The sequence below is a fragment of the Chinchilla lanigera genome, unplaced genomic scaffold, assembly GCF_000276665.1.
Source record: "Chinchilla lanigera isolate Chin_1 unplaced genomic scaffold, ChiLan1.0 scaffold00005, whole genome shotgun sequence".
NCBI classification, from domain to species: domain Eukaryota; kingdom Metazoa; phylum Chordata; class Mammalia; order Rodentia; family Chinchillidae; genus Chinchilla; species Chinchilla lanigera.
This window is the reverse complement of record NW_004955406.1, coordinates 19,396,104-19,407,341: the sequence shown is the minus strand read 5'-3', so window position 1 is coordinate 19,407,341 and position 11,238 is coordinate 19,396,104. Positions and strand designations below refer to the sequence as shown.

At 52.8% G+C, this 11,238-nt stretch overlaps 1 protein-coding gene across 2 annotated transcripts in view; it reads right to left on the bottom strand.

Annotated features, from left to right (window-relative positions):
• Window positions 1-5,207: 5,207 nt before the first annotated feature.
• Qsox1 (quiescin Q6 sulfhydryl oxidase 1) overlaps window positions 5,208-11,238 on the bottom strand; it is a gene marked incomplete at its 5' end in the record, with an annotated part of 38,197 nt that continues 32,166 nt past the window's right edge. Inside the window, 4 exon segments of one of the 2 annotated variants that reach the window (XM_013521310.1) lie at window positions 5,208-5,927; window positions 6,059-6,123; window positions 6,641-6,981; window positions 8,885-9,064. In XM_013521310.1, the coding sequence (XP_013376764.1) occupies window positions 5,870-5,927; window positions 6,059-6,123; window positions 6,641-6,981; window positions 8,885-9,064 (644 nt within the window). 2 annotated transcript variants of the gene reach the window in all.

Below are 11,238 nucleotides of genomic sequence, written 5' to 3'. Positions count from 1 at the left end.
TTCTCACTTTCTCTAGATAAATGTTAGCATACAGACATATCACAACGATAATTTGTATAATTATAGAAGTGTGTCCTCCTGAACATTTCCAGCTCAACACATGCAAACCTAGCTTATCCCTTAGATGGTGTATCACACGAGTCATATCTCTTTGTCATATTCATGACATGTATTTTACCAGTTACTAAATATGTAGTTTGATTTTGTTAAATTTAAACTTATTTCTAAAAAATGTTATCCAATAGATGGAATTTTTATCTTAAATTTCCATTGCTTTTATGCATTTAAAAACAGTGAAGTGATGACTATAGATAATGATAAAATAGTATACATTTCAAAAAGCTAAGATTTTGAAAGCTTTCACCATAAAAAGATGTTATGTTTAACCTGACAAACATTACACTACGCATACATGTATGAAAATTTACATTCTCTCATTAATATGTACAATTTTTGTTTTAGTTAAAAATGTTTAAAAAGCTCAATTAAAAGCCCTATGAAGTATACAGCCATATTTTTCCATCTTAATTTTTTTGCATGAGTCAATTAAATTACTGAGATATATTTTGGCTTTTGGTGTAAAAGCAGGCTTGTGCTGGATTTCCCCCCCAAAAACATTCTCAACATCAATGGCTATAGAATTCTTCCCTCTCAGAGTTAGAACTGAGTCTACAAGTAGACTCAGTAGTAGTCTGAGACTATAAGAACCTTGAGTGCGGTATGGCACACCTGACTCTCAGCAGTCTGGGAGGCTAAGGCAGGAAGATTGCAAATTCAAGCCCAGTATGGGCAATTTAACAACTTACCAAAAACTTGTCTCAAAAAAGCAAATTTGTTTAGAAAGGGTTAGGGATGTAGCTTAGGGTGAAGGTATGGATTGAATCCATCTCTAGCACTGCAAAAACAAAACAAAACCGTGAGACTGTTGAGAATTTGGTGGGACGCTGCACTGTGAGCAGATTCAAGGTAGGTGAGATTTTTTAGTCCTTTCCACTTATGATCTCTTCTGTAGTGGGCAGAAGGTTCCAGTCCGACACTGGTGACAGCCAAGTCCTTTCACTGAAGTGTTGGAGGAAGGTTTCACAGGCAGTGTCTGGACTACCCTTCGCTCAGTACAGAGATAAGCAAGTCTTGCCAAAGAAGCACCTGGATGTCACTTGTCTCAGGTGGGCTTCTTCGTAAATGTTCTTCAGTCTTCCCCAGTTCCCCACGCTCTGTGACCCCAGCCTATACTCCCTGCACAGGGCAGCAGTGGAAGCTACAGTGAAAAGGCTGGTGAGGGTGCCCAGACAAGCATGAGCCCATGCAGCCCCCATCGCCCTTCCTGTGGCCATCAGCATGCCCACTCCCCAGGCTGTGCTCCTCCAGGAGGAAGCTGCCCCCTCTGCAGGGAACTGGAACCCAAAGGGCCCGGGCCTCTCTCTCTGCATGGTATTGGTGATTGACCCCAGGGCACTGAGTTATACCCCCAGCTCTTTTTTAGCTTCTGTTGAGACAGTGTTCCCTAAGTCACTAAGTTACCCAGACTGGGCTCAAATTTGCAATCCTCCTGCCTCAGCCTCCCAGAGAAGTAGGATTATAGGCATGCACTATCATGTCCAGCTTCTCTATAAAGGAGACCACACTGCTGTGGCCAGTCAGGAGGGCTGAGGCCCATGGGAGGACTGGGAAAGATGAGAAGGGCAGTGTTTTCCCTCTTGGGGGTGAATGACTCACAGGGATGCAGAGAAAGGGGAAAGGCTGGGCTAGTTGGATGAGCAGAAGCTTTCCTGGGTTGTTACGCTGTACACCACACAGGCACACACAAGGAGGTAAGGTGCACAGGTTCCATTTTTCTTTGGGGGGCTGGCTCATTCTTAAAGCTGGGGTATGAATCCCACTGGCCTGCTCACACAGCAGCTGCTCCACGGAGGCAGGCAGCACGATGGAGGGGAAGAGCAACCGGCTGGGTGCAGGGTGGAGGTGCTAGGGGGCGCTCAGGGAAGCACCTGGGGGAGCATTAAGCAGTGCTAGGCTGAGGAGGCCGAGAGGCACTCTGCACCTAGCTGTCAGGCAGCGTGAGAGCTCGGCCCTTCCAGCATCCTGCAGTCCTACCAGGATGCCCTTCATACAGGCGGTGGGTTCCTTCAACTCAGAGGAGTCCCCTTCCACCCATGCACAAAGGAGGTACTGCCATAGCAGCCCCCCCATTGCTCCCCACTGAGCTGGTAAAGAATATGTCACTGGAACCACAGGAAGAGGTAGGGACCACAGGGAGGAAGGGCAAGCTAAGTCTGGCCTCATTTCACAGATGAGGAAGTTGAGGCAAGAGAAAATCTTCCCCAAGGTCATGCAAGTTTGGCTGGTGACCCCTCCTTCAACTTCTAAGGACCCCAACCCTCCATGGGCCTGAGATGGAACACCTCTGTCTCTGTGTAGGGAACAGAGCAATACCCTAGAGAAGGTGGATTTCCTGGAGGGCATCCCCACTCCCTGCCACCGCCAAACAGGCTCCAAAACTTATCCCATGTGTTCTTCAGGGCATCAACCACCCGACTCAGAGCCCGGAAAATCAAAAGGGTAGCTAATGTCACCATGCAAGGAAGCAGGGCTGGCACCCACATTTAGCCCCAAGACCACCACATAAGGCCTCGGAGACAATCCTGTAACTGCTCCAAATGGAGAACAGGAAATAGAATGGTATGTATAAGGCAGAGAAATCATGGTTCCAGGGTTGGTGGGGGTGGATCTGGGTTCGAGTCTTGGATCCATCTCTTGCCGTTTGTGAGAACTGAGACAAATTTATTTATTTTAATGAAGGTAAAGAACACAGAATATTTGTTAGTCTCCTTAAGCTTCAATTCTTCATCTGGGGTTGGTGGAGGATTAAACAAAATTTAAATGAGTACAAAGATTACCAACAGTAGTTACTGATTCTGCAGTAGCATAAACACTGCCAAGACTGAATCTAAGGCTCAAGGGCCCACCCCATGAAGCTCCCCAGCAGCAGATGGGGGCAGCAGAGGAGTTATTTCCACCCAATACCTCAGTCGAGCCCTGGAGAGCAGCATCTGCTGGGGTGGCTCAGGGCTTGGAGGAACAGCTCCAGAGACATCTTCACAGAACATGCTGTAGGAATAGCACCCCCAACTGCAATGGGGCCCCTTGGGCCTGTATGTGATAATACAGCAATCTGTTTTCCCAGCATGACATCACAGTGGTGAGTTAGGTGGTTTATCTCCACTGGTCAGGGGACCTTAGTAAGCAAATCAGCTAATATGTGTTGAAAGCAGGACTCAAACCCAGACCTCAGATTTGAGTCCCTTCTCTGCCAGGGCTGGACTGGACTCTCCCACTCAGCCTGGTTTTGTTGTTTTTGTTTTTTTTGAGACAGAGTCTCACTATGCAGTTTAGGCTGACCTGAACTCACTATGTAGCCCAGGCTGGCCTCGAACTCATGGCAATCCTCCTGCCTCAGCCTCCCGAGTGTTGGGATTATAGCGTGTGCCACCATGCCCGGCTTCTCAGCCTACATTTAAAGGCTCCCTCCTGAATGGGCTGCCCTGGGCTCCCCGACCCCAAGGCAAGGCTGCTGGGGAGGAGCTGAGCCAAAGGTGGGCCGCCCCTCTTGGACCTCCAAGAATGTGGACTGAAGTATCCCACAGGGCTGTGGTTCCTAATTAGCTACACACAGGCCTCCAGCCTCAGCACCTACTTCCTGCCTTCACATCCTGGGCCTGGGGGTGGCAGGTGGGGGAAGGAGTCCCCAGCACCCTCCCCGCTGGTCTCTATGCCTCACAAAGCATTTACCACAACCTGGGATTTCTTCATTCTCCCCTGTCTGCTCTAGAATGTAAGCTCCAGAACAGAAGGGACTGTGTCTTCCCTATCCTCCTCCCAGCCTGTAGCCCGGTGCAGCCCTGAGGAAATCTTTAACACTTAAATGAAACCTCTTTGCTTAGTTTTTTTTTCTTTTTTTAATTCACTTTCTTTGTTACATGGCATGTACTTTGTCCTTGAATACATTTTCTTCCTTATTTTGCTCACTAACACCTAGCCACCTTTCAAAGCCGAGCTCGGCTCTCATCTCCTTAAAGAAATCATTCCTGAACCCTCAGGAGGTGGCATGCTGGACAGAGGTGAGTTTCTTTGTCAGATCTGAGAGAAAGGATACTCTGCTTTGCAGGGCTCCCCTGGGGACCGTTCCGTGTCACAGGAGCCACCCCAGGGACAGAGAAAAACAAACCTAGAAAGTCGCGCTAGACACAGCAAGCCCCAGCTCTGGCCTAGCAGGCTGGGGTGGGGAGGGGACCAGCTGGTAGGCAGCCTGGTTTATCAAAACTGTGGACAAGACCTCTGGGGAAATCAAGGTGAAAGGCAGTGGTCTGCTGAGGAGGCCCACCCGCCTATCAATCAGAGCAGCTGGGACAAGAAAAGAGGAAGGCTGGCTGAGGGGGAAACCCACACCTCCTAAGTGGGTCCCCAACAAGGTCTGCCCCCCATCTGGGGGCCTGTGGAGCTGGAGCACCGCACAACAGTCAGCACTTCCAGCAGAGCCGCCTCAGGACTCAGCAAGAAGACTCAGCACCGAACCCAACCCAGGAGAGAAAGAGGGAGCAGGCGAGTCTCAGGCAAGAGTCTAGGGCTGCGCAACTGAAGAGGTCAAAGAACACATGCGGGGAGGAGGGGAGGGGGCCCTCCCTGCCCACCCCCCCCACCTCCGCTGCCCCAGTGCAGGCGGTGTCCTTGGCATCCCACCTGCTCCACCCAGCGCCCAGGCTGTCTGAGCTGAGTGAAGATGTCAGAGAAAACCCAAAGCGGATTGAGACTCCTGCTCCCCTTAATGAGGTTCATTATCAGCTGCTCTGATCCTTGTAAACCCCAGCAGACTGGATTAGGGGCAAGCTCCCTAATCCCCACGGACTCCTCCCACTCAGCAGCCCACCAGGCCTCCGACAAGCAAGCCTCCCTGCTGGAGGAAGAGCTGAGACGGGAGCTCCTGGGGAGGCAGGGAGAGCAGGGCGGTACGTTACTGAGGCTGTCCCCAGAGCACATGGAGCTGTGGGTACTGGGGTGCACAGCACGCTGTGGGCAGTGGAGGAGGGCACCCTCTTCCATCTAGGAGAGAAGTGTGCTGGCTGGACGCTAGGTGAGGCTGGATGCTGTGCGGTCGGTCCAGACCCAGATACTCGGTGTCCCAGGAGCAAGTTAAAGAACACACAGGTGCCTGCCTTAATAAAAATAATTTATTCTACACCCCTCCCAAGTGGTGGGGTAGAGCGAGAATCAAGCATGTGTACAGCATTGCCCTGCCCTCTGGCCCTATGAACCTCTACCCGCTAGAAGATGGAAAGGAGAAAGAGGACACTGTCCCCTCCCAGCACCCTCCACATCCAAATGTTAGCACTGATTTTGGAGACTAAAATAAAGCACAAAAGACTCTGCTCAGAGGAGTACAACCTAACGAGAAGCCAAAGTGAATCCTTTCTCATGTCTTCTCTACAACCTCTCATCACTAAGCCCACAGCCAAGGTACAACAGATCCCAGCACCCTTCCCCATGTCCCCCACCATGTCAGCACCCAGCAATCGAGCCACGCATCCCACAGCCAGCAACTGCTGCCTGCCCTGCTGGACAAGTCCACACCTACCCCAACCTATATTCTTCTTGTAGCACAAGCCCTGGTCCTGGAGACCACATGACTTCCAGAAACCCACTCTCACCCCAAGCTAAACCCCACAGAGGTCTGAGGAGCTGGAGGCTGAGCGAGCCAGAAAGGGTCAGACGTAGCCCTTTCTTTTCAGGTGCAAAGGCCTCTTCATATCCAGAAGGAAGAGGAGTGGACGGATGAGATACCTTGGAAACTGGGCTTGCTCGCCCCGATTTAGGGCTAAGGCCAAGCAGGAGAGACTGAGGCTTCATCACGAGTGGGACAGGGCTTCAAAAAGCTGAAAAACAGGAATTTGGTGCTGAGCAGCCAGAGCCTGTGCCGTCCTAAGCCCCCTGCCCAAGGCTGCCCTCCCCTGCTGGTCAGCTGCACAAGGACCCAGTTCTTGTCTCTTCTGTCTATGGAACTCACCTTCCCAGCAGACACAGGGGGTTCACTGGAGCAACTGGCTCTCCTAGACTTCCCACCCTCCTGGGCTGGACAGCAGAAGCAGGGAAGGCAAGGGTTAGAGGACACCCATGGATGGCAGGCCCCTCGCCAATCAGATGGTTCAGGCTGCAAGGTGACCAGCATGGCCCTTCAGGACCCTCATTCTGGCCCAGAAGGTATACATGGCCAGCAAGCCCATGAAGGACAGGGAGTAGAGCCCCACACAAAGGCTGATGCCCAGGTGGGAAAAGTCCCTTCCCAGCACCTGCAGCCACTGGCCTTGGCCCCACATAACTTGGGCTTCTGGTTCCCTCTCAGGGATGCTGGCCAGCTGCTTGGAGCTGCGGACCCCTTGCCTCTGTTCTGAAAGGCCATGGAGGTGGTTCTCCTCCGCCCAGGACCTAGCCAGCAACACAGCCCCAGTGTCTCGCTTGCTCAAGTGCCGCTGCCCCTGGGGCTGCACAAGCACAGCCGTTGGGGCTTTGCCACATGCTCAGGAAGCCCCTGCCCTGGCACAGGTCTGCTCAGCTGGAGGCCAGCGTGCAGCACCCGGGGGCCACTTGCCTCAGGTCTCTCTGCTGGAATATCTGGCTCAGCAGTGCTTCCAGTGGACGCTGCGATATTGGCTGGCTCAGGGGCCAGCATTGAGTCTCTGGTCACCAGTCCCAGAGCTCTCACCCCCAGGTTTGGGGGAGTGGCCAAACTGCGTGCACTGCGCCGGGAGGCTGGTCCAGCTGGAGGGGCGTGTAGGACCATGTTTCCTGGGGAGAAGTGGGCCTTGAGGAAGCGCAGAGTGGCACCCACATCCCATACAGGCTCCCCGCTGAGTTCATTGTGACAGGCAGAGCAGAGTTCGCGGGGTGGCCACTGCACCTTGGGGAACTGCGGGTCCTCACTGGGGGCACCTGGGAAGAGAAGCGCACACAGGCTGTGACACGCCGGTTATCTAAGGTGCTCAACCTCACTGCTCCACTCAGAACACCAGCTCCTCACCTGCAGAAGGGTGCACATGCCTTCCCAAGGGGGAGCTAAGAGACACGCGTGAAGAACTTGTGTGGAGTCTGGCCTGCAACTGGGGGCTCAGCCAACGGCCCTTCTCCATGAGGAGGGTTCACTCACCCCGTCCCCGCACCTGCAGTTTCAGGCACTTCCTAGCAGCAACTAGACTCACTGTCCCTTTTTTGTTAGTTTTGCTGCCAGTTTGTAGCCCAGGTAAGAAATGCAAAAGGGCAAGAAGACTCAGAGCATCCCATTTCATACTCTTTGGTTGGTCCTTAGTGTTTTCATATTGTTCTGAATGTTATAGTGACGCCATATTACTTCTGCTAATTAAAGGGAAGTTTTTATTTTTTTTGAAGATCAATGCTTGTGGCAACCCGACAGGTCCTCCCCTCGACCCATGGCAGGCAGTGTGTAAGGGCACTGCGGTCAGGGTAAGCTTCCAGCGGGGTGTGGGAAGCCTGGAAATGCTGCACTGACCCAGAGCTGCACTGGCTGCAGGCTGCTGGCCCAGCACCACCCAGGAAATGCGTCAGCCCATCCCTCTGTAGGAAGTACCTCTCCTCAAAAATTTAACGAAGGAAAAAGTTGTTGACTGCTGTGAAATAGCGCAGCAACAGCAAGAGGTGTGAACATCAGAGCAGCGGTGACAAGGAACCAGTAAGTGGTTGTAATGATCAGGTCTTGCAAAGTGAGCGCTCAGTTTGTACCTGCTGATTGCTAGTTGGATTTGAAAGGACCCCACCAGACAGGTTGGGGGACTACCTAGCTTCTGGCCCCTGCGGAGGGGCCCTAACTCCTGGCCCTCAGGGACAGCTGGGAGCCTGCAAAACATGAGGCTGGAGGGTCAAATGGAGAATTTGGGGAAGGGAGGAGGGTTGGGCTGAGACACAGCAGGTGTCTTCTTTTCAAAGTCTGCCAGAGGCCCCAGGAGGGCACTGACCAAGTGCAGGCACTGCAGCACCACCTGCTGCTTTCACCCACTCCACCCCCAGCTCCCATCCTGGGAGAGCAGTCACAGCCCCACGGACAAGGGCCTCCATCCACAGATGGCTCCTCTCCACCCACCTTCCCGGGAGCCCAGTGCTCTTGCCTAGAGGACCCATCACACTCCTGTGAGTGTGGAAAGGAAGGCGCTGTAAGTGCCATAAATGGGGAAAACTCAGAAGACAAGGCTGCCCCTTACATGAATCAGCCGCTGGTACTTCTAGATCAGCGATGGTAAACCTTTTAGTGCTTTTAATGATAACAAACAGCCCAAAGTGGCACGTGTGCTGTAGGTTCACCATCACTGCTCGATCTTGGGTCTTCTCCAGTTCTATCATGAGAGCCTTCCCTACCTTTCTCCTTCCTGTTAGTTTGAGTAAGGGACCAAGTAAGCAAAGCTGGGGTGGCAGGAAAGACCCAAAAGGCCAGAAAGGAGGGCTCTGATGCAGGGGAAAAGGGAGCAATGGCATCACAGGACCATGGTCTTAGAGTTACAACCTTGGTTCCCTTACCTAGATGGGTCTCACGATACTGCCACTGATTACCAGGCCTGTCAGCATGAGCTGGGAAGCATAGGTATTAATGAGGGGACAGCGAATGTCCCCTATCTTTGGCCCAGGACCCCAAAGTACTCGCTCCCCTCCTAGGTGACTGCAGCCTTGAAGGTGGTGTCTTCAGGCAGGTGTCTTCTTTTCAAAGTCCACGGGAGGCCCCAGGAGAGCACTGACCAAGTGCAGGCACCGCAGCCTCCCCCGCCCCCGCTGCTGCTTTTAGCAACTCTAACCTGCAAGGTAAGCACCGACCCTGTTGTGGCTTCCTTACCTGCAAGGCGAGCATTGACCCTGTTGTGGCTCGTCCAGAGCCAGAGGACCGCATCATTCGGACTTCTCACCCCATGCATGGAGCCAGCAGCCATCTGTTCAAAATGGTTAGCACAGTCTCGGCAGCCGAAGAAGTAGTAGACATAGTTCCGGATGGCCTGGAGGACCTCCTGGCCATCGGCTACAGGAGAGAGGAGGAGCCATGCACAGGGAGCTTCAGGATATCTGCCCGACATTCCCTCCAGAGGCTGCCTGTCATGCCCAGTTCTGCCGTGGTCACCCTTGCACAGGTGCTTCACGTCCCAGTCTACGTGATAAGGGACCCAGGGTCTCCCTGTCTGCTTCTCCCTTTCTAGGGGCCACTTTGCTTATTTTTTTTGAGATACGGTCTCACTATGTAGTTTAGGCAGGTCTGGAACTCAGTGATCCTCCTGCCTCAGCCTCCTGAGTGCTAGGATTACAGGCACGCACCACCATGCCTGGCTAGGGGCCACTTTGGAGATGACTCTGTCTCCTCCAAAACCTCCCAGATCCTAGTTCTCCTTTGCTACCCACCCAGGCTCTCCTCATCTATATTCTTCAGCAGGACACTCAGGCTCTGTGACACGGCTGGAGAGTCACCAGGGGCCAGGGTGCTCCCACCCCGACCCCATGCTCCTCCTCCACCTGCCAGCCTCACACTTCCTGTTCCAGTTTGCTCTCCAACTCGCCTTCCCTCAGGAACCCTTTCTGCTCTAACCTGCACCCCCCCAATTTGTCTCTATCCCCCACTCAGTTCCCTCTCACCAGACCCTCTGAGTGACGGGCATCAGATCCCAAGTCTTCTGTTACTCCCTACCTCCTTGCTGCTCTTCAAGTTGTCCTTCCTCCCCAACGTGCCTCATTTACACCCTTGTCTCTCCTGTGCTCCATGCGCCCCAGCATTGCTGGTAGCCCCCAAACTCTCCTTCCTGGTGCACACCTCCCCGCCCCTTTAAAAAGCCAATTTCCTGCCCACCCCTCACCCACCAGGACCTCAACAGGCCACTCTCCACAGTATGTCACCCTGGCTACATCAGCGCCCACACCATCATTCCCCTCACCTACCTGGCATCCTCGGCTCCATCTCCTCCTACACCCACCCAAAGCCAGCGGCCACCTGCCCTGCAGATGTGCTCACAGCCTTCACCTCCCCTATTCTCTCCTCCCCTAGGACTAAATATTTTCTTCCCTGTATCACTAATTTCTCCCATAATATCCAATCCTTCCAACTGGTGAAAACAATGACAATAACAAAATGCCTTCTCTGACCCAGTTATTCCCTGCTTCTGCCTGTTTTCTGCAGTATCTTACCTTCTAGTCTCTGCCAGCTTGATCCAACTAGGCCATTATCTGCCCTCCCCCTCAAAAAATAAACCAGCTCTTGCCAGGGATGTCCTCATCTTGCAGCACCTCCAGCAGCATGTGCAGGGCTGCCTGCACCCTCCTTGAAACTGCACCGGCTGCCTCTTCTCAGGCTCATTCACAGGCTCCAGTTCCAAGCAGCTAAATGCTATAGGGCCCCAGGGCTCAGTTCTTAGCACTCTTCTCTACCTTCTACTAGGAAGCTCATCCAGTCCTGGGGCTGTGACTGTCAGCTATGTGTGGATGACCATAAAGCTGATTTCTTTAGCCTGTACTTCCCCACAGAGTCTAGAATTCAGACTCTACATTCAGGTGCACGATGGGCACATGAGACCACTGATTCTGCTGCCCCGCTTGGGGCCTTCCCATTGCTCAGCACATCAGGACCATCCACCAAGGCTCAGGTCCCACAACAATAAAGGGATCCCCCACCAACCACATGTTTGTTCCCACATATTCTTCCTCTACTCCCTCAGGAAGTCCATCTGCTCTGCCTGCATAACTTCCCTGACCTGGCCACTCCCTCCATCAGCACTCCCATCGCGCCAGTGCAGCCTGTGGCTCCTGGACCATTTTCACGGCTTCTTAGTTGGCTGCCCTGCCTCTCCACCCCCATCTCTACAAAGCAACCATTCTAAAACATTGCTCATATGTGCCACTCCCCCGTGAAACTGTCCTGGGTTTTTTTCTTATAAGCTGCAGGGTGGGAACCCCTCCCTTAGCAAGGCCCGAAGCCCAAATGCCCACCTCCCTCACTCCCTGGCCCTAGATACCATCTGATACTACAAAAACACACCAGACTTCTTTTCTGTATCTGCAGGTCCATGGTCTGTTTTATGGGTTGAATTTGTCCCCTCAAAATTAGTATGTTGAAGTTCTAACCCCAAGCACCTCACAATGAGACTGTATTTGGAGACAGGGTCTTTTCTTTTTGAGACAGGATCTCGCTTTGTAGTTCAGGCTGGCACTGAA